Source organism: Mizuhopecten yessoensis, unplaced genomic scaffold (assembly GCF_002113885.1).
Source record: "Mizuhopecten yessoensis strain PY_sf001 unplaced genomic scaffold, ASM211388v2 scaffold6647, whole genome shotgun sequence".
Lineage (NCBI taxonomy): Eukaryota > Metazoa > Mollusca > Bivalvia > Pectinida > Pectinidae > Mizuhopecten > Mizuhopecten yessoensis.
In genome coordinates, this window is record NW_018406654.1 from 116,414 (window position 1) to 140,655 (window position 24,242).

Below are 24,242 nucleotides of genomic sequence, written 5' to 3' on the forward strand. Positions count from 1 at the left end.
GCATTATTAATAAACAGTCGAATAGTCCTAAGAATGCACAATATTTACAATTCCCACTGTTTCGGAATCGATAACGTCAGTGTAGGCAAGTCTGTTGATTTCTCAATAACTTGAGTGTAGAACGTGATCCAGTTCTCACCGCGTATGAATATATGTAAATATGGGCAGACTTCTTTCCGCAAACCTCGTGTCAATGTTTACAAGCAAACGCTAGCGTTTAGACTACCGTGCGTTCGAGACACCAAATGATGTCGGGTTCGAGACAAGACCGATCATGTTCATGACTGGTCATAAAAATGAAGCTAGTGTTAGATGCTACAGTCGCGATTGTTCGTCGATACGCCCCACCAGCTCCACTCTCTCATCTATGAGTGTCGGCCACCATGACACAGAAACGATGGCTATCGTTCCTAGAAATGAACAGTCACTCGGTCGACAAACGATTTATACACATCAGACAGTGTACATGCCATCTGTACAAACCTCTGGTTTGCTTACAAACAGCAATATCAATAACTGCACATTCAACTTCCACCAGGCCTAGGCTTGTCACTATCGCTCGACGACATGGTAGTTAGCACTCTCTACCTTTGAGCGCATCACTTTTAAAAAATGGACGTCCGCGGTCATTACTTTTTCTACAAAGTATTTTACCCCAGTACCTCAATTTCATACAAATATAAAAATATTTATTCCATTACCTACTAATACAATTGTGAAGATAGTGTATGAAATTAAATATGGATATTTTATGTGAATAAAGATATTGAAATGGAGGAACTTTTTTCATTTGTTGTCACGGATAAAGTGGGCGGGGTTAAGCTATCTGTCAACGGCTTTAACATGACGTCAAAATAATTTTGAACGAAGATTACACAAGGCAAATGCATGTATCCGCCTCTTTAAATGATTTTATTGTTAAATGAAAATATTGTTTGGTTTATGAGAAAATAAATCCAATGGAGCAGTCAGTAAATTGTTCGTAAACGCGACCTCGTGCTCTATTGGATTTATTATCTCATAAACAAAACAAAATAAAAGGTTAATCCTTAATTGAAATAATCGCTCAGTGTGTTTAATCTGTGTTAGTAAATCAAAGCGAAGGATTGCCTGTTTCCAACAGTAGCATTAATAAGACAGATTTGCCACTCTTGTACCAATGGAATGGTCTGAACAGTATGACCAACTCCACACTAATGTTCACCTTTAAACTGATAATTATTTTATAGTTTTAGGAATGGATTTTGCAGGCAGTTTTATTGTTGTAAAAAGTGCTCGAATTGGAATGTTGGAAGAAACGAACGAATGAGGGATGAAAAAGGAACAAAAAAATAGATAAAGAAATAAAATGAATATTAGAATTTCGAATACTTCGAAGAATGCACATTGAAATAATCAAACAGTGTGTTTATTATTAAGATCACTTTTAACAATATAGTTATCTGAAATTAAATCCCGAACACTATACGATACATATTTGTTTTACTAACACCTAAAAGGTCGATAACCATAGTATCAGCTTCTGTAACATTCGATAGTACAAATATTAAAAGATCAGAAAGACTAATACAATCTTTTTATTAGAAAACTCATTGATATATAAATACCAATCGGGTTTCCAGCCTGGACATTCTACAGTACATCAATAAATTGAAATTTATCATACTTTATGTGAAAATCTACAGAAAAAAACATCCTACATGTTTAGTTTTTTTGCGATATATCTAAAGCGTTCGATCGTGTGTGGCACAAGGGACTGAAAGTAAAGTAAAACTAGAAAATTATGGTATTTCGGGGAAATTGTTGAATTGGTTAAATAATTATGTTAGTGATATACAACAACATGTATTTGTTGGTGATACTAAATCACATATGAGAAATACTAATGCTGGCGTTTCACAGGGTTCGGTTCTAGGTCCTTTATTATTCATTCTCTTTATTGATGATATTTCCGATAATATTGAATGCCTATCCAAATTATTTGCAGATGACACCTCTTTAGTATGTTCGGAAGAATCTCCTCAGGCTATTGAAACTAAAATTAACAGTGACTTAGTTAAGATCCAAAATTGGGCAGATAAATGGTTAGTTAAATTCAACCCTGTAAAAACGAAAGCATTACTTATTACAAATATAGAACTTGGTTATGTTATAGATATTAATTTTGATAATGTAAGTGTTGACTTCGTGGATAATCATAGACACCTCGGAGTAGTTCTGGATAATAATTGTAAATGGAGTAACCACATTGATAATATATGCCAAAAAGTTTCAAAACAGGTAAGTGTACTGCGCAAACTAAAATATATATAAAATAGACCAACTCTTAATAAAATATTCCGTCTTTGCGTATTGCAGAGTTATCTTCTCTTGAGAGCAGGTATTGATTGTTACGTCATTGGTTTGTGTGAGAAAATTACGTCATTTTCTCAAAAATTGATGACGTTACTCTCAAATACAAATGACGTAACAATCAATACCTGCTCCCAAGTGAAGATAACTCTGCAATACGCACAGACGGAATACAGATCCTATATTCTTCCATTACTAGAATACTGTTGCGAGGTATGTGATGGGCGTACTCTCGGTGACGCAGACAAACTAGAAAAATCACGGGTTTACCCTCTTACTCTAGCAGAGCATCTTTATACTCTGAAAGTGGATTCGAACCCTTATCTCAGAGAAGATCTAGGAGAAAACTTCAACTATTCTACAAAATTCACAATAATCTCACGCCAACCTATCTTACTTCTCTACTGTCTCTTCTTGTCTCAGAAAATTCACAATACAACCTCCGTAATGCCGATAATTATTCTCTTCCTAATTTCCGACTTCAACGTTCAAACTCATCCTTTTTCCCTTCTACAATCCGACTTTGGAACCAATTAGACCTAGACATAAGACACAGAGTTTCACATAAGGCGTTTAAGAATTCTCTCCTAAATTTTCAAAATCTATATGTACAAATAATTATCTGATTGGCGATAGAAAACTTATTATTTTACATACTAGATTAAGAAACAGAGCTAGTACCTTAAATAATGATCTTTTCCATGCAAATGTAATAAATTTCCGACACTGTCAATGTGGTCATCCTGTTGAAGATACATATCATTTCTTTTTTGCTTGTAACAATTATGTAGAACAAATAATTAAATTATATCGTGAACTAAACTATTTCCTTCCTCTGGACCTGCAGCTGATACTTTTTGGTAGTTTGGAATTAAGCCACCATACAGATACCTTGACGGAGGGAGGGCTAAATTTAAAGTTTCTGTTGAAGAGTATCCTTTTGATATTTATCCGCCATATTGCGGAGGTCACGTGTGTTCCAGTCTACCCGGATATTTTATGACGTCATACACTGCAAACAAAATGTACCTCATGATGAACACAACCCGTAGCTTCAAACTCGAAGATGTCTATGTCGGAATGGTGGCATATCTATTACAGATATCTGTAGAAACAATCGATAATTTTGTTTACGAAAAGTTAAATGATCCCAGGCTTCTACAGACAGTGAGAGTAAAAGGTTTCCGGGTTGTACACGGATTAACGCTAGAAGATGTTCAATACCTTTGGGATAGCCGACACCTGGAATACAATGATATACACGCTTAATCCTTCTCATCTTCATAGAATGTTGTTTGTAAGAGGAACGTAAGACACATTTGATTGTACCAATGACATTTGGTAACAGATACAGATTTCTTAACATGATTTACACTGCACCAAACAACCGTTTCATCCGTCTTGGACTCGTTGGGGATGCCAGGGGCCCAACAAATTATGGAAATCACAGTTTGTCTAAACTGATGTTTAAACAGAAGGAGATGTGTATAAAAACCTTGAGTTGTACGAATTTAAAAATTAAGAGGACTGCTGCTCAATTTCAAATAATAATAATTCGAGGTTCTTATTGTAAAAGCATCTATTCTCGTTGGGGTAAAATTTCGTTGTTTTTGTTTTGGGACAAATTTGTGGGATTTATATTTCATGGACTCAATATTTTCGAACCAAGTATTTTTTTCTGTTTGACACCTAGCTAAGACAATATGTCCGGCTAACCGTACATCGCCCGAGGTGATTACCTGTCCACTCCAGGTGTAATTTTCACACCTCGCTTAACCCCGGTCAGTGGAAAACAATAGATCGACCATCGCTCGATGGACATATAATTGAGTCTAAACAAACATGTGTGGTAGTTAATAGTTATATACAATGGAAATAATTAGGCCTACCGATATTTTATAACACAAATTATGATGAGAAAACGAGTATGCATTTAATAAATATTCACGGTTACCTTGACACAACGTGTGAGAAAATCATGCCGTTTTAATGTAAATATTACTCCAGAAGGAAGACGTGTGTTTAAATCATTTAAGCAATAGTTTGTCTATTGCATTAGAAGTTTGTTTTCCCTTGTATCCGTTAAAAAAGTTCCAAAATCGGGGCATGCCGTCCAGACAACATGGTGCCGGAAATCGATCAAAAGTTAACTTTATTGTCGTAAACATCTGACGACGACTGATTTATTTACACTATACACCCTTTTCGTTGAATAGAATATTTTATTATTTTTTAAAAGGGAAACTTTAGTGTTTTTTAAATTTTGTTTCTATACAAGTTGATTTCACCGCAAGGCTTGCGAGGTACAGGCAAGACCGGGCGAGATAGACTCACTCGATAGGTATCGGTCAAATCCGTCAAATCCGTCATGCTCTATAGTTTACATACACAGAGCGATGTAACCGGGTTACAAACCTGTGACGATTATTACACCGTTTATCATGACTTCTGTCTAAATGTAAATACAGCATGGTTTGTAATGAAAGTAATAGTTAATTTCATATTTTGGTTAAGTTTATATTTCGTGTGCTTAAAACTTCGTTGGGATTATATTTCGTGGTTTTCTTAAAATATGACTACATAAACATTGTAACATATATCTACACAGTTTACTGGAAAGTTAACTATATACATACACATGAATACAGCTGTCTGTATTATCTCATTCACTCTTTAATTCATAAAGAATGACTAGTAATTACATGATTAGCAACTTGTGATACTGATATCATTATGTATATTAATTGAAGAGGGAGTTTCAACAGAGATACATACCTAGCTTATACCTATCTAATAATCATGTGTGTACAGATATACTTATGTTATCAAATATTATAAATAGCACAACATAAACAGTGTAACTTATATCTACAATGTTTACTAGAACATACACATGTATACAGCTGTCTGTATTATTATATATAATAATGGAGGAGGGAGTAACCAATTAATGCCTATCAAATAATCATGTGTGTAAAGATATACTTACATTTATCAAATATTATAAATATGACAACATAAACAGTGTAACTTATATCTACACCGTTTACTATAATATATAAAATAATGGAAGAGGGAGTGTCAACAGAGATACATACCTAGCTAATACCTATTTAATAATTATGTGCGTAAAGATATACTTACATTTATAAAATATGATAAATATGACAACATAAACAGTGTAACTTATATCTATACTGTTTACTGGAAAGTTAACTGTATTCATACACATGTATACAGCTGTCTGTATTATCTCATTCGCTCTTTAATTCATAATGAATGACTCAAATGACATGAATTAACGTTAGCAATTTATAATATAATGTGTGATACTGATATCATTATGCATAATAATTGAAGAGGGAGTTTCAACAGAGATACTCACCTATCTAATATCTATCTATTACCTATCTAATAATCATGAGTGTAAAGATTTATATATATTTATCAAATATAAACAGGACCGAAATCGGATCAAGGCTTGAGTTTTGCAGTAGCTTACGCTTCAAATGAATATTTTTTTGTCAGCATATTAACATTTTGTGATGACCTTTAGAATTTATATGACAAAATGTATTTCTATAGTGTGAATGCATTCCTATAGTCCAAAATAGCATGCATAGTCGTCGCACGCGCCATTTTTTAAAACGTGATCAAAACACTGACATTTGAGTTTGAATCAAGTTTGCTTATGCATTTGAACATGAAAACTAATCATTTGTAGACAAAAAATGGTGCATGACTATCTATTCTAAGATTTGTTGACACATTGATTTATTATTTTTGCAAAAAGTGATCAGATTTGGGTACTGATCCGATTTGGGTACTGCCTCCTTATATAATAATTCTATTTGTTATGTTAATGACCGTAGCGACAAAACAACGACTGATCTGTGTACATGTTGACTAAATTAGATGATCTGACCACGCGGGCTTTTTGTACAAGGTTTACTTGCCGAAATCAACACAATTGAAATTCCAATCTAATCCGCCTTGCTACTTCCAGTCGCTGTTTTGTAAATAGGACCTAATCCCGAGCTGGTGCGCGTTTGAAAGAGTCAGTATTGCAAAGCTTCTAAACGATCATGCCCAGAACATACTCTCTAATGATGATGTTTTTGATAAATCTAATATCAATTGTTTATTTTATTTCTTTTCTGTATCACTTTCATTAATTCATAAAAAACAAAATTGATTTTTCCCCCGTCAAACTTTCAAATGTTAAAACACATTTTTTGGGAAAAAATGTTCTAGTTTCGAGATTATGAGCAAATGTCGTCTGCTTCGCAAACGTTCAAGAAAATAATAATCACAATGTATTTATATTGTTTTGTTAACTCGTTTATTCTTAAAACAATCTTTAATTAATAAATATCAAGATTTTGTGACATCATGTATTGAAAATTTGCATCTTTTGACGTAACCGGAAGCGCACGTGATACGATAACATGACCCGGAAATAACTCACGACAAAATCAGGACGGTAATAAAAAAAATATCGTATGTATTGAGAAACTGATGTGCTAGAATACAACACAAGGTAACACTCATTTAATCCATTGCTATCACATAAAGTACTAACTGACATTTATGCGAGAGCGAGAGATAGAGAGAGAGAGAGAGAGAGAGAGAGAGAGAGAGAGAGAGAGCACACATAGAAAGATATACGTGAGAAGTTATATACGTCAGAGCAGCGGCTTGTGTAAGATTTCACACACGCACTGACATACGCCTCACGTAGAGATAAGGACTGCTTAAGTCACGACATTCAGTCGCATTCATTGACCTTGACGGTTAACAAAGAAAGGACAGAGTTTTTGCCTACCACTGGTATGTATTATGGCATAAAAATAATTCACATCGTTACTCATACATCTTCTATGGTTCACTACGTGTTAGTACTCACATTGCAATGCATGGAATCGTACCTTGGATATTCCATTCACTACTGAACGCTGCAAATGACAAGGGAATTTGACATTTCCATGTAAGAAACATTATAGTATACATTTATCGATACTTGCACTTTAAGCCTATCATTATCATAACACGCTTCTTCTGTGACATTCGTCCACAACTTTAATACATAAAAAGGGTAAACATGTTATATTTATATTGCGTAGTTAATAAGTTTGAAATTTATATATGATAGTTAACATTAACTTGCACTTTAAGCCTATCATTATCATAACACGCTTCTTCTGTGACATTCGTCCACAATTTTAATACATAAAAACGATACATATGTTATATAAATATTGCGTAGTTAATAAGTTGGAAATTTGAATATGATAATTAACATATACCTAATTAAAATAATTTATACTAAGTAAATAAATCATTTCAATCGATCTAAAAATAAACTACGATTAATACGACTTTAAATATTTGCCTTCTTAAAAGCATACAGGCAATGTTCTCATATTTTGCTTTTGAAATCGACATTCCGCGTTAATATGGGAATAACAAAGAGATCATGTTTGTATGGGTTTTTTTTTCTCGTGCAAGTTGTTAATGAAAAATTGATGCTATAATTATTAGTCTTGTCTTTAAACGGAAGAAGGTCGATTATGTATCATACAGAAAAAAATGCAGAGCATTTGTATTATTGTGATAAACAGGTAATTGAACACATTTCATAAAGGTATGATATTGATATGAATTTTGTTAAATAACATTTGATACACATTTCTTTTTTATTAAAATGAATATACTATCAAACATATTTTATATATACATTGATGTAATATTTTAATATAAGCACAAAATTTGTTTATATAGATTTATAGTATGATACATTTTTACATACGTTATATGACATTAATCTTTTGTTTACAACAAGTTATATCAGAAGCGGTTGAGCATTTTATTCAGAAGAGATTATGAAATTAACTTTATATAACACCGATGATGAATGCAGATATATGTTTATGTTAAAGCGATTATTATAACCAAACCTCTATTGAGAGACATTCCCGGTGAAGTCCAAGAAGTGGTCCCTTAACACAGTGGGTTTCTTCATAGAGATTCGGTTCAGAAATCCCTACAGTATGAGTTATCTCTCACAAATTTAAAGGAGGTGGTAGCACCAGCAGTTTTAACGGTCTTATTTTATCATAGAAATACAGGTTATAAAATGGGATTTTTAGAATGAAACAAATTCCAGATTCTGATTATTTCATCGAAAAAGAAACTTATCGGTATTTAGTATTTAGGAAATGTTCTCCTGAAAATTCAAAATGTTGTACTAGCTATTTGTTTTAGCAATGCCTTATTTTAAAGAGGAGAACATGAGAAAACATAAGAGTCCAAAGAACATGAAATTTTGGTGTGTAAATGTCTGTCAACCAAACGAATTTGACCTAATATGTATTTGGTTGATGCTATAAGGTCGTTTTGGGGCTTTCGCCAAATTTGCTCTAATTGTATCTACTTATACGAAATATTTTGATAATAATATTTAGAATATTTGTGCTTTTTGGGTTCCAAATTGGAGTTGTATTTTTCAGAAACCTTCCTGTATACCTCAGTTTGACTTATTCGTAGTAAACAAAATGCACATTTGCACTGTGTTGTTGCATACAAATGACACAGTCACTTGTAACGTTTATGTTCAGTCAAATCCTGTCGGAATTAAGGTTGGATGTTTGTGTATATACAATTTTAACTCAAACATATACACTTGATACCCGTGATTGATTGCCTTATAGTCTTCTGATAATTCCAATCCACTACAGTGTCTCTGTATGATGTACCAAACTTTGTCCCACTCTTCACAGGTGTATCTTTAGTCAATGAAATTGTCATTAAAATGTGTCACCGGTAATTGTAACGTCATCAAATGTGAATGACGATATTCATATACCACATGTGTTTTTGTTAACAAACATACTACTGTCGGTGGAGTTGTGACTGAAATAATAAGATGGGAGAAAAATAATCATTCTCTACCTGGAGGTTGTAACAAAGAAATGTCCAACCCTCGGGGTGATATTTTTTTGGTTGTCTAACACTCGGGTTAGACAACCAAAAACATCACCCCTACGGTTGGAAATTTCCCTCAAGTTGGGGTAAGATTATATCAATCACCTTAGCAGCAAAAACTGTATCATCTTCGTTGGAATAATTATACATATGCATACACAACAGAAGCATCTGTGATGCTTTCAATATATAAGGTCCTTCAGTGATAGACTACATAAACCATAGTTTATATTATACAATATCATCTGACCCTGGACAGCTGTATCCACAATTCTACCGGTATAATATATCCTTATTTCACCCTAGGGTTGATACGATGAAGTTCCCCTATTCATAACAATGGAATGACGTCACATTAACAATAAAATGACGTCGCGTCAACAATCCATCAACGTTAACATTACATTAAGCATAGGTAACACAATGGGTGAACATGGTAACAGAAAAATAATAATTCACCCCCTTGAGGGAAAGATAGAGATATATCAAAGCCTCGTGTATGACAACTCAAGAGTCTTCTCACTCGAGTTTAGATTCTCCTATTTCAGCCCCAAGGGGGTGAGATATTGTATTATTCTCGCACCTCAGACAGAGTTATCCAACGATTTTTTTCATCTCGTTCGAGCTGTCTTTTACCTTTACGTGACATTTCGCTCAATATGTACACTGCAATGTATTCACCCGCGTGTTAATTGCTTGAAATTGACAATTTGCATTACAAATGTTCTGTTTAGTCGTTATATGTATAGTTTTGATGTTGTTAGATATTTGATGTTGTAGATAAAATATAATCTACACTGTAAAATACGTTGTAATCTATGTAAGGACGGACTGTATTTTTTTCGCGGAAGCATTCAAATGTCGATGAAGTAGTCAAAAGGTCATTATCATCTGAGGCCCAAGGCGGGATACTTGCAGTTGTTAGCAAAATTGACATTTTTTTCGAACAAAAAGGTGCAAGAAAAATATCAGTTACCAGTAACAGAGCAAGATCGTGTTATCTCAGTCGAGGGTTAAGATTCTGTAACAAGATCCCAACCGAGGTGTAAGCCGAGGTTAGAATGTTATAGAATCTTATCCCGAGACTGAGATTAATAAAATCTATTCCCTGTAACTGAGCGAGATCGGGTTATCTCAGTCGGGGGTTAAGATTCTGTAACAAAATCCCAACCGAGGCGAAAGCCGAGGTCGGGTGTTACAGAATCTTAGCCCGAGACTGAAACAACCAGATTTTGCTCAGTTACAGGTAATTGATGTTTTATTCTCGCACCATTTAGTTCGAAAAACAACATATTTTGCTAAAAACTTTAAGTATACCGTTTGGGGCCTCAAATGATAATGACCTTTTCACTACTTAAGCTACATTTGAATGCTTCCGCGTAAAAATGTACTCCGTTCTTACATAGATGACAACGTATTTCACAGTGTAGATTATATTTTATCTACAACATCAGATATCTAAACTTCAAAACTATACATATAACGACTAAACAGAACATTTATAATGCATATTGTCAATTTCAAACAGTTAACGCGCGAAGATTACATTGCACTGTAAAAATTCCGCGAAATGTCACGTAAAGGTGCAAGGCAGATCGGACGAGATAGAAAAATCTAGCATGGGGTATGACGTGGGTATCTCTGTTTGAGGTGCGATATTACCAGATCTCGCTCAGTTACAGGTAATAGATTTTATTAATCTAAAAAGCAGCAAATCCAGTCGTACAAGTAGGTAAATATTTACTAATTTATACCTACAATACACCTAGTAGAAACCGGCTGCTTCTTTTAGCGTTGCAGACGGGTGACTGCAAGGATATTTCCTTGGGCTCATATTGTCTTTACGATCATGTAATATTCCAACATATTGCACCTAAGCAACTTTAACTGCAAAAACGTCTTGCTAGCGAAAGCAATAAACATGTTAAAATGGTCATTTAAAAAAAAATATATAAACAATAGGTGTTAAATTTGTTGAAACATTTTTTAGATTCGTGTTTGCTTTCAAAAATTGATCATGATTTGTTAAACACAACTTTTACACGTTCTTCAGGTCAATTAATGAACTGATCATTACTTGTGCTTGTTCATTGAATAGAACAGCCATTTCTTCGGGGAGAGTCCAACGTAGCAATTATGACGTCATACAAAGATGATATCGATGATCTGGTTTTGATATTCATAGAGTAGATGGGTGCATTGTGGATATGTATTATGCCTAAATCGTTAACGTTTTAATTACTTTTATCGATAATTTAGACAATAAATTTGCTATGACAACATTAATGGGGACATGTGGATCTTACGTTTGTCGATCCGTGTTAAACAATAATCAGACTTCGAGATCAATACTATCTAGTTTATTGAAGATATCCTAGTTACAAAAATATTCGAAATAAAAAAAAATACTTTGAGTTTTTCATAATTCGAATTCAAATATATAAGACATTTAAGTTAAGTTGATTTATCTTTAGCCATAAAACGTTTAAAATAAGTTGTTGAGAAATCAAAAACTCCTTCGACAAAATTAGGGATAACTGATAACCTGCGTAAAAAAGGAACATTTAGAGGTTTATTCTCCCAACATAAATATTCATACTGCTCACTGAGTGCAGACATTGTCTTTGCATGTGTGTTTGTTTGTTGAAAATTATATAATAAAACAAGTATTAACATGCTCTGTGGTCGATGAAACGATTTATCAACCTTCAAATTATTATCGTATTAACCGATCTCTTATAACAAAGATTCACTTCCCGTGCTAATGTAAGCTTGTTGTGACTGATATGTAGGTTGAGTCTACAAAATGAGAACTCTCGTGGTATTGGCTGTCCTGTGTTCAGGCAAGTATTTTCTTTTTTGTAACTTCAGTTTTTACCTGTTTGGTTAACTACCTGATGATTCCAACAATATTTTTGTTTAAGAAGTAAATTTCTCATGTCTCACTATACTATATTACAATGCTTTTCTATTTAATAAACTTGTTTTGAGATAGATTTGGCAAAAGCAATATTATAATAGAGGTTGAAAGGTAAAAGGTGTCTGTATTTTTGACTTTGGCTTAAATTGCAGACATTTGCTATTTGAGTTATGAGATATGTCTTAAAATACCTCTGAAACATTTTGGTATATTGTGTAAAACAAACGATATTGCCGTATTTGCTTTGCTATAATGTATCGTTTTATTTACTTTTATGATATTTTTCTTACTTGTTTTTCCCTTAAAAAAGTCTTGTGCAAAAATGAGGCGCCATGATGCTATATTATACATCTGTGTTGGGTTCTCTTTATCGTTTTCGTTTCATGTTTACATTACATGTCATTTGTGTTGACTCTGTGCGTTATTTTGTTGTTGTGTGCTGATACTACGGTATATGATTTTGCGCTGAAACTGTAGTATAACCAACGACTAGTTTATGATGCTGTTGTATATTGCCTTTATCAATTTACAGTTGCTGAGTGCACTCAGCTTTGCTACAAGTGCAACGGAGTGCCATCCCAATCGGACTGCGGTGAAACTATTATATGTGGTCCTCACGAGGTATACGTATAAACTGTAAATTAATTCGCATTACTTATCATCAAATGTATACTTCAACGTAATAGTATATAAAACTCACACAGCTTAGTTCACCCGGCTTGATGTACTATAGTTGTGTCGATTAACACGAGTACTGCTTTAAAGCACTAAACATGAGTGTTCACTCAGTTTTGTCTTGGTGTGTTTACTCTTTTTTGATATATTTAATCCATGTTTGTTGCTACTTCTTTTATTTTGTCATTGCGTGTTACAAATGTAACTCCCCTTATGTACGTTCTGTCCTTGTATGTTGACTCAACTGTGATGCTGTGATGTTTTTTTGTTTTTGCTTGTTGACTCCTCTTTTGAATGTTTCGTCCTAGAGTGTTGACTCAATTTTGTCTTGGTGTGTTTACTCTTTATTGATATATTTAATCCATGTTTGTTGATATTTCCTTTTGTTTTCCTTGCGTGTTACCTCCCCTTATGTATGATTTGTCCTTGTGTGTTGACTCAACTGTGATGTTATGTTGCTTATTGTCCTTACCTCTTGACTCCTTTGTGGAATGTTTCGTCCTAGAGTTGTGACTCAATTTTGTCTTGGTGTGTTTACTCTTTTTTAATCCATTTGTGTTGATGATTCCTTTATGTTTCCCTTGCTTTTTAACTCCGCTGCGAAGTATTGTCATAGTGTTAAGACAAACCTTTGTCTGTGTGTTGACTCTATGCCATGATATGATATGTTTAGCTTATCGAGGTTAGTTCCCCTTGGACAGGTTCCTTACTTGTGTGTTGACGTTTTGATAATATTGTATATTTAACTTTTAAAGGAAACATGGGAATTCATTATGCTTATAACTTAATTACAGAGTTGCTATACAAAGAGGTACACAGGACCGTCGGGTAATTTGATGTTTGAGTCGGGATGCATGGCCAAAACAGTAAGTTGCACACGAACGTACTGGCGACAGACATCCTGAGACATTTAAAAAAGACAAATCGTCTTTGCAATATTCTTTCGGTACTCAAATTGGCAAATGACATGTAGAAAACTAAGTTGAAGTTTTTGAATTACATAGTATTAAAGTTGTTTGGATATTTAACTATGGTGACTTATAAAGAAACTAAATAATAGTGGGGTCTTAGGGAAACGTAGATAACAAGGAAGGTGAAAGGGGCGGCTACGGGGCATTATTTCAAAGTTAAACACATTCCTAACATACAATGTTTGTGAACAGCAGAGCCAATTAGTGCAGTAAAAAGTCACCAGACGTGTATGGAATCCATAGTTTACAAACCTTTAAAAAGAGCGAAGGTAGTTGTGACGTCAATTTAAGACAATAGCCTTCATTATGTCTAAGAGAAAGATGGTGTCAAAATGAAAATCAGATTTTCCTTTTAGTATTATGCCACCATTGAAATCGTTTATTTTTTTATATTTTTATTTTTATTTTTGAAACAATACAAACCTCTCATGTGAATCAATATGATCAGCCTAATTCAATATACAGGAAGAAATGTCCTAATTAAACCCTTGTTTAACGCCATAACTTTTTCAAGCAGCAGTTTGGCTTTATAAACGCCGAAAACTTGGACAAAGGGTGACAGTTACTATCTTTTGTGTTATGTTTCCTGTGATATGCATTCACATAGGTTACACAATATATCTAGGAAGATAGATAGCAGAGGGGTTTATCAAAGGGAACAAGGAAACACTTATATACGTTTGCAGTATTATTACAATGTATTCCGGCGTTATGCTATACATTTTACATATGAAATCGAATCGAAAATCTTGTTTAACATGTTTTCAACCTAACAAAGCTCGATACATTTGTATCGTTTCAAAATGAAACAAAATTGTAGAAAGGTATCTTCAAGAATGCAATTAAACTTTGTCTTGCAGGTATGTAGTGTAATTAACATTAACTTCGGAGGAGCAGGAAGGAGGAAGCGAGAGTTAGTTAACTGTTTAAAATGTTGTGATTCGGAAGCCATGGGATGTACAGAAAAGAATACCACAGCATGTGGCTGTAATGCAGATCTGTGTAACACAAGTGAGTAGCATGTCCATTGTATAATCTCAAAAAGAGGCGTCGGTTTATACTTAGATATATTTATGCCTGAGTTAAAAAAGTGAATCTGTGTGAAATAAATCATAACTGACTTAGATAAATGCTGTATATTTTCGCCTTTTTCGTCCGCTGTAATGAGGGCAAATTTATCAACACAGCGAATGTTAGTAAACAAGGTAATATGCATAGTAATGATTATGTGATTTGCAAAATTAATCCTGAGCAAACATTGATTATTCCGGTGAAGGGCAAAAGGTTGAAATTTACAAAACATACAGTAATAAAAATAGAAATAATAATTTGGTAGCTAGAATCTTGTTAATCTTGTAAATTCTATTTTGTATTTAACACTAGTGATATTGATAACAATTTTATGACAAAAAATCTTTATTTTGGGTTTGTAAAATATGGTATATATTATTATATAATTAAATATTATCAATGATAAGATATAAGATATATTTATTGCCCTGGTGTTAGGGAGACCTTAAGAGTTATTTCCCCGAGAAAAAAAATATTATCGAGGGGGAACAACTCTTCAGGTCTCCCTCACACCAGGTCAATAAGTGTTTTATTATTCCGAAATTCCATATATGGAGTCTGTATTATATACATATAACAAAAACAAATTAGCATTAGACAATGTATAGAGCCCCTGTGTTGTCACTGCTATGACTGACTTGTTCTTCCTTATTGCATTAGACTTGGTTTCATATATATGCTTCAAATACTTATCACTGTCAGTGTGTTTGATTTTTAATCAAATTAAACAACAATAATAGCCATTCAAGTTCTTCAGCTGTTGGGAGGTGACATCTCCCGTTCCTAGCCATTGTTGACGTTTGTGGTGTCGCCCTGCGCAAATTGGGCGTTAGAGAGTCCAACAAAGAGAGACAACTCGTTCGATAGTGTGTGAGGGGTTCCGAGAGGGGTACTCTACAGGCTAAAATGGATCGCGCATGGGAGACTCGAAGTTTTACAATCCTGTCATGTGATGTGTGTAAAGCAAACAGACACGCGCTAAAATGTATGAAGAATAATAATATAGCTTATCTTTTTGAAATGTTATTTCAAATGAAGATTTGGTGTTTTTCTTCATACAAAGAAAAATAGAAAGAAAACATTTTTCATTATCTTATCAAAAGATAATAACACTTGTGGATTTCTTTTTTAAAGCTTATATAGTCCTTGTCGCGTGAATCAATGTTTAAATTGTTCTTTAAAATGGTATTACCCCTGTTTTGTTAACCAGCTGTAATTTAACATCATGCCATACATATGGTCAATCATGATACAATGTGCACTATTTACAATAAAGTTAAAACAGTTATAAAACAACACAAAATCTGTAAGATAAGTATAATTGTAAAGAATATCACAGTCATAACTAACCATGTCATATCTAGATAATAACTACTATATAGTATAACATGATTTAAAATTTAGTTATCCTAAAACATGAGTTGTTAATGGACGCTTGCATGTCATACAAACGTTACCAAAGGATACGGTTAAAGCACTATCATAGTGAAATATACATACAATGCTAATATAGCAGAAGGATACAAATTTACAGAACAAACACTAAAGTCGTGTGCATTAAAAAGTAGCTGTCGAGTCGATGAACTAAAATACAGGTTACAGAGGAATATTATCAAAATATTTATAAAAGGAACTTGTCTACAGCAAAGTGCCAAACACATTTCAGTTGTTGTGGGTCCTCCTACCAACTGGTCAATTTGTGTCTTCGGCTCAACATATGATTACATTTGTAATAATCAAGAACATGAGAATGATGATGAACATATAATTGACAGATTGTTCTTATTAGCCTATTAAAAATTGAGAACAAATACTATACGGTATACTAGTATAGGGTACCAGTGAATTAGTTATTATTGCGAGGAAGAGTTTTTGTTTAGATTTTGTTAAGTTAACTGGGAGTTTTCTCCTTTTCCATATAGACAATGAAGAAACCAAAAAGAATTGTTTTGTCTGAGAGTAACTTTACCTGTCAACTATTTCAACGACTTTACGGCAAATAAATTGGACACACAATTTGATAATTTTCAGTGTTTATTTCTGGTTTGCGACATTGTTGTCGCATATTTGTTTTCTATGTTCAAACATCAAATTTCATTCTGTAAAATACATGTGCTTATTGTAATGCTTGTTTGAAAACACCAAAAACAAAAACTAGAATTTCACAATAATGACATGGTTAAGATGTATTTTAACTTAATTTCTTAATCTTAAACTAAAAAGCCCAACTTTACCCGGACTGTGCTGCATTGTATACGATATTGGTACAAACAAAATCGACTAAAGGGATTTAATCCGTTACTAGGGATTAAAGGGATTAAAACACCATCACAAAGGCAAGACGTCACGACCTACCGGAGTTGTTGTTTTACTTTAATGGGTTTCTGAGTTTAATGCATACGGGCACACGCTTTTATTTTATTGTAAGAACATTTTGTCAAAAGTTAAATTTATCAAATTGAAGAGTTATTTTTTACTTTACTAGACAACGATCATGGTACGAAGTGTTTTCATTGTGATGACGTGTATCACCCGAACCAGTGCTCGGAGTTGAAGGAATGCTTCAGCGATAGGGTAAGACGTATGACTACCCAGGGTGAGAACGGAACGGTGTATGACGGGTGGTATATCAGTAGCATGAAACATTGACATGTATCCTTTTGTATACCTACTCTTACTTGTGTTTTTAATTGGAATTTATAACGTTGTTCATTTTAGTTTTATTGTCTTTTAAATTCTTGTTGATTTTTCGCACGTTTGAGTTCGAAAAGGATTATATAACATGTCGAATGATTACTTATGACCTGTATGGACATTTTTCTACGAAGATAATTAGTTGAGATTTTAATCAATACAATTAATGTTTAGTTTGTATAAAAATACCAATTTTATTTGATTTAACAACATTTATGAAACAACTTATTTTAACTTATCCTTATCAGACTTGTTGGCCCCGATGTTAGAACATGGGGTCTTTTATGTATTAAGATATCAAAGTACCCGGAGAAAACCCACGTGGTCGGGGGATACCTTATACCTTTTCACGTCCGATCAGGGTATCGAACCCTAGCCTCCTTGATGAAAGGCTAGTGCGTTATGAACTGCCCCACCCGACCCCGAAGTTGATAAAATATGATTTAATAAACAATATATAATACAAAAACCATAGGATTATATAACAATTACTCATTTTTTATTGGTTTTTTCCATGCAGTTTGTATGCCAATACTTTCTTACCAAAATTGCAAAATTTGAATTGACATATCTTGCCTAACACTGGTATGACACCTTTTTTGTTAAATGTTTGATAACGTATGAAAGCAGAAAATATACTTAACAATGATATCATTTGTCTTTATATTCAGAATGTCTGCCATTGTTTTTTCCCATTTAAATAAGTGCATTTATTTATTAAGGGGTAAGTTATATGTTATTAATTATTTGTAATTAGTAATTAATTGATTAATGTTAGGTATGATTATTTTCACTAATTTGCTTTTCGGTGATTGTCTTATTTTGTTAATATATAGATTTGCTACACCAGAAAAATAGAATTGGACAGTAATGGCGAGAAACGGTTTAGCATGGGATGCGAACAGAAACGGGTAAGGATAAATAAGGCTATAGTATATATAACTGTTTATGTCACCCGAGTATTCCGTCTTTGATAATTGCACAGTTATCTTCTCTTGTGAGCCGGTATTGATTGTTACGTCACTTGTTTGTGAGAGTAACGTCATCATTTTTTTAAAAAAACGACGTTATTTTCTCACACAAACCAATGACTTAACAATCAATACCTGCTCCCAAGAGAAGATAACCCTGCAATACGCAAAGACGGAATATGTGTGGGTTTCTTCTTGTGCGAATATACATTAATCCAAAGACATATGTACACAAAGATGACAGTTTATTAAACATTCACACCGTGAACGGAAACAGTTCCCTGAAATAAAAATACAATGTCTAAGTGTACATATACGGACTAGTGTAAATGTTTACCCATATCCACATATATTAATACCATAAAGTATTTAATGTTTATACATTACGTGCAAATTAATATTATATTTTATTTCAGAAACTTACATAACATAATTACACCCTAATTTTAACCCTATGACATGTTGTTATAAAACCTGACCACGTGTACCCTAATTTTACTTAGCTTCAGATATTTTACGGCAATATAATTATAATCCAACAGAGTATAAAACCAATATACTTTATTTAATATATATTTTATACAATGTATATGTAATAATACGATAACTTATGTATTATCAATAAGACTATACCAATATTGATATATGTAAATTGTGTGTCAAGACTCTTGCATATGTTTGTTTAATAGGAAAAGGTTTGAACCCCTCCTTCATGAAATAACAGCATGGGGTAATTTTTATTATTCATATACATATGTATGAACATAAAAATGCACGAATGTATAGGCTGGCATTTAGAAAAAAATAAATCTTCACATGGTGTTACTGGTCTCGTTATTGGCCAACTTAATTGGATAAATTAATACTATTATTATTTTATTATTGTTTATTGTTTAAAGTGTCCAATAACAGCTATATTTCATGAAAGGAATTAATACTGTGATAATTTAACGAATGCTTATACTCAACCTTGAAGTAAAATGTCAATACTGTTAATAAACTAATGGGCCTGTTTCGCTTACCTGTTTCTTTTGATACGTTAAACTGGCATATAGGTAACTTCAGACCAAATTTGGTAATTAGAACACAAGATATTTTAACATCTCTTAAAAGTTTTTTTTAAGATATTATTGTTTGAACTTGAATTTTAAATTTGAAAGCTTTTAACCAATGTTGACATTTGACCCCTGCCTATCACTTAAAGTTGATATTTGACCTCATTACTGTAAAAAGAAAAATATTTGCACATCCTGTCTGCATAACATGCCCAAGTATCTTGACTCTAGTCCAAATGGTTCTTGGGATATTGTTGTTTGATTTTTTTTAACATATTTGACCCCTGTGACCTTGAAAGTATGTCAATGTCATTGTCATTTAAACGTGGAAACTTAATGACACTTCATCCCAGGTACCTACAGGCCAAATAGCATGACAATAGGTCGTCCAGTTCTTCAGAAGAAGTCGTTCAAAAGAAAAAGTTGACGGACGGACGACGAACGCCGCAGTACAGCATAAGTTCACATGGCCCTTCTGGGCAGGTGAGCTGAACACAGTAACATTATGTTAATCAACTTTAAGCCATTGGAAATATAATTCGAGCCAAAATGTGGAGACATCTTTATTTTGATGTCATATGACATGAACATAGGAACATCATTGACAACACAATAGACAATGCCCATTGTACAATGTATGCATTTTCACATTGATATTTAATATCTGATTGGTCAGTTTAGTGTTGAAAAAACAAATTGGTTATACGTCACAGATCAAACATATGAATTATATTTTTATCTAAAAATCATAAAACATAACAGGTTAATATTGATATTCCTTTTTATTCTGTCAGGTTTGTGACGTTTTCGAGGAAAATGCTTTATCGACGGACGAGGGTACCTATTGTACTCGTTGTTGTAATGCAAGTTTCTGCAACATGGCTCTGTGTGGGATACCACAACTGGGTAACATTTATTGTTATTTAAATAAACATTTACATATCTCCATTCTTCCGCTTAGTAAACTCTGATTGTTTTATACTTTACTGTATAATCGAATCTAACGCATTTTTTTAACAAATCAAACCATTTAATCTTCATTGCTTTATTTTGTAAGTAGTATTGTATATATGAGCATTATCAGCAGAAATGTATTTTATTTGAGTATGAAAACTAAAACCTTCCTGACGTCACACTTGGTTTACTTATGACGTCATAGATTAACCTTGTACAATGAGAGTCATGTCGCTTCGCTTCTAATGACATGGAAAATGCCTCTCCGGCAAACGCTCAAATGACTACGGTTAATTATTGGCGCCAATTTAATTCAAAATGAGGCTGTTCCGCCAATATCGTTTAAAGGACGACTTATAACCAACACGCAGTAAATAAATTAAGTATTTAAGAACAACAAAATAGGATTTAACAATTGTTCTATAGTAAACATGTAAATGGATGGATTGAACGGCGTTTTTCAAATGTTCAGCCGATATGAACGCAAATCGGTTACATCATTATTACACATGAAGCACTGGGGGTCTACATGCAATATGTATGTAACCGATTTGCGTTCATACCGGCATGAACATTTAGAAAAAAACGCCGTTCAATCCCTTTACAATCATAAGTATTACTATTGAAGTTTTCACCGTAGCTCAGCTTAGCCTTCCCTCGCCCTCCCAATCATGTATCATGAGAACAAAATTTACTACTTAACATTCAGTATATACTAAGTCCACGTGGAGTACAAAATAACCACTTGGCGAATATTTATTTCATCGTAAACTAGGGAATGTTTGACAGGGGGAAAGTGTTCGTGTATAGAGTATATAAAATAGAAACGAATTCAGGACAGCAGTTTTGAACAAATTGTATCATATACATTTTTAATCGGGATCTGACATTTTTTTATATGAACTGTCTGTAATAATGTTATATAAACGGTTATCCAGTTTGACCCTAATCAGATCACTGGGCTTCTGCTCATTGCATCATTCAAACCTTTATCGAAAGATTAAACTAAATATACCTCGTGTCATATACAATGCATGCTGTTAATCTTGCCTACATACACATTTACGTGGTCGTTGCAAAAATACGAAAGGGACAGTTTTCAAGACCAATCTAAGTTTAAACAATGTCGACACTATCGAAATAATGTTAAAAACATGATTCTGATGAGACGAACGTTTTAATATTGCAAAATAATGCACCAAGCCGTTGTAACGTTGTTTTTCACCTAACTAAGCTTTTGATTAACTTCGAATGCCATTAACAAATATATAAAGGTGACTTGAGTAAGGCTATTACTTAACATGTATTTTCCGGAAATTGCTCCCTTATCAATGCTCTTGATTAACTTCCAATGTCATTAACAAATATATAAAGGTGACTTGAGTAAGGCTATTACTTAACATGCGTTTTACGGAAATTGCTCCATTATCAATGCTCTTGATTAACATTCAATGTCATTAACAAATATATAAAGGTGACTTGAGTAAGGCTATTAATTAACATGCGTTTTACAGGACTTGCTGTGTAACGTTGTAATTTATTCATCATTTATATTCTCATTAGTGATACCATCCTTTACTCGTAAACCGAACGACAGGAAAGTTCTAGACGGCGATATTGTTACTCTGCACTGCGAGGTGGACCCAAAGTCTAACGCTACCATAACATGGGCCTTCCAGTCGGTAATATATATCCTGCAATATATTTGACTTTACCGTCGTATATTTTTCTTTCTTTATTCAATCAACAAATTTTACTTTTTATTTAAAAAGACTATAATGGTGATGTCAATAAAACTTTAACTCTAAAGAAATGATCCGACCATCTTTTTTTTTTTTTTTTTGCTATTTTTTATTCCAATCATAAAAAAACAACATTTTTTTCCCCTACACACTCAAGAGTTGAATCATATTCACGCACAGATTGGTAATGTGTGATGTTTGTTCGGTGTTCCTAGTGTTTCGAAACATCAGGTTAATATCCACTGTATGACGTCACTTCAATTATAACGCCTTAACCAAACGCAGTATATTTTTCTTGTCCTTTTGCTTACGCTCCGTCTTTTCTAAGGATAAATGCACAACGATTTGATATCTGTTAAAAACTTCAATTTCGATGAATACATATGTATGGACTTGAACATTGATAGTTGACCTCGCCTTCGTGTCGGTTAATTTGACTTTTCTGGGGTCTATGTAACCACTTGAAAAAAAAGTCCATAATTGATAGATATGTCATGTGTATTATGACGTAACATGAAATGTACTTTGTATATGACACAGTATACTGGTTTGTCAACTGCCATTCCTAGCTCCGCCCAAATCATGCAAAGGGGTACACGGGTACAGATCCGTGTCACACGTGATGTACTTGGATCTTGGACTTGTACAGCTAAAAACTCAGTAGGAACATCTGCAGCTGTAGCAAAGATATCGTCCGGTAAGAAAGTTTAGACAAAACTTATATACGTCATATTTTATAATGACATGCATGCATGTTTAGAGATTATTTAACATACATGGTTGAAATCTTTCGTTGAAGAAATGTCATTGTCTTTTTCAAATATTTTGTTTTTCATTTTCATTTTAATTTCGTTATGAGGTTAACTGTAGTAAAAACAAACTATAGTCAAACAGATGATCCCAAAGCAGACTCAAATTTGGTTCAAAAACGGAAAGATAAAAGAGGAAATCTTAAAAGGGCAGTAACCAGGGAAACATAAACCAATGAGTTTACATATTAACACGTTTTGCGACGCCTGGTTCCCCTCTACAGTGATAAGAGGAGGTCACTTCCAATAAACTTGAGCCACTCACTACAAAGATGACAGTCCCCCGTGGAACTGTATGTGCCGCAACTTTGGTTATTTTCAAATTGTAGTTTGTGAATGAATTCACTCACACATATCGTATCCTATCTTGCCCACTGATAGAACGGGATATTTTGTAGTTTTATTATTCAATTATATTATCTAATACAAAAACAGTATTTGCAGTTATGAAACAACATCTGTTTCTGTCCTCAATATACTCGTTGAACATCTTAAGTAAGCAGATGCTTTAAGGAGACTATGCAAGCTGATCACTTGTTATGTGCATGTGTTTGTACATTACAGCTCTTCCAGTGGGGTCCGGTTGATGTTTGTAACAACGATATGCGGACATCCTTACCTGCCTAACGCTGGACGATGATAATTTGTTACAGAACTGATGTAATAAAATCCATTGTCTAATGTTATTTGCAAATTGTAGCCTTTTTTCTGCTGTGTTATTTCTTTCACACCCCAGTTACAAAATGTATCTGATTATTATGGAACATGGCCCCGCTTCTTCATTCCGTTTTCAAATCTTAACTTTGAGTACGTTTGTACAAGCTTAAATGTCAGCAGTGCGTAACTGTGTTTGCTATCTAAAGCATTGTTAATTCTAAGATTTTAAGCTAAGAATGGGCCAATATTTGAGAACTTCTCAGCTGAGCACGTACTTTTCCTGATAATTGAAATTTGAGAATAAAAGTTTCACGCAACCGGAACATGATGCTTTGCTATTGATATGGTTTAAAAGCTAAAGCATTTGACGGGAAAATAGTCCCTTAC

At 33.5% G+C, this 24,242-nt stretch overlaps 1 protein-coding gene across 2 annotated transcripts; it reads left to right on the forward strand.

Moving 5' to 3' along the window:
* The first annotated feature begins 7,090 nt into the window (after window positions 1-7,090).
* LOC110452367 lies at window positions 7,091-23,878 on the forward strand. Of its 2 annotated transcripts, none has more exons than XM_021500843.1 (11): window positions 7,091-7,182; window positions 12,129-12,179; window positions 12,789-12,877; window positions 13,726-13,797; window positions 14,763-14,913; window positions 17,459-17,547; window positions 18,504-18,578; window positions 20,488-20,599; window positions 22,211-22,329; window positions 22,930-23,086; window positions 23,763-23,878. In XM_021500843.1, exons 2-11 carry the CDS (start codon window positions 12,143-12,145, stop codon window positions 23,783-23,785), a joined length of 924 nt encoding a protein of 307 aa, XP_021356518.1. In that variant the 5' UTR covers window positions 7,091-7,182; window positions 12,129-12,142; the 3' UTR covers window positions 23,786-23,878. The 2 variants fall into 2 exon arrangements, with proteins under 2 accessions (XP_021356518.1, XP_021356519.1); XM_021500844.1 differs by lacking the exon at window positions 7,091-7,182 and adding an exon at window positions 7,248-7,339.
* Window positions 23,879-24,242: the final 364 nt, after the last annotated feature.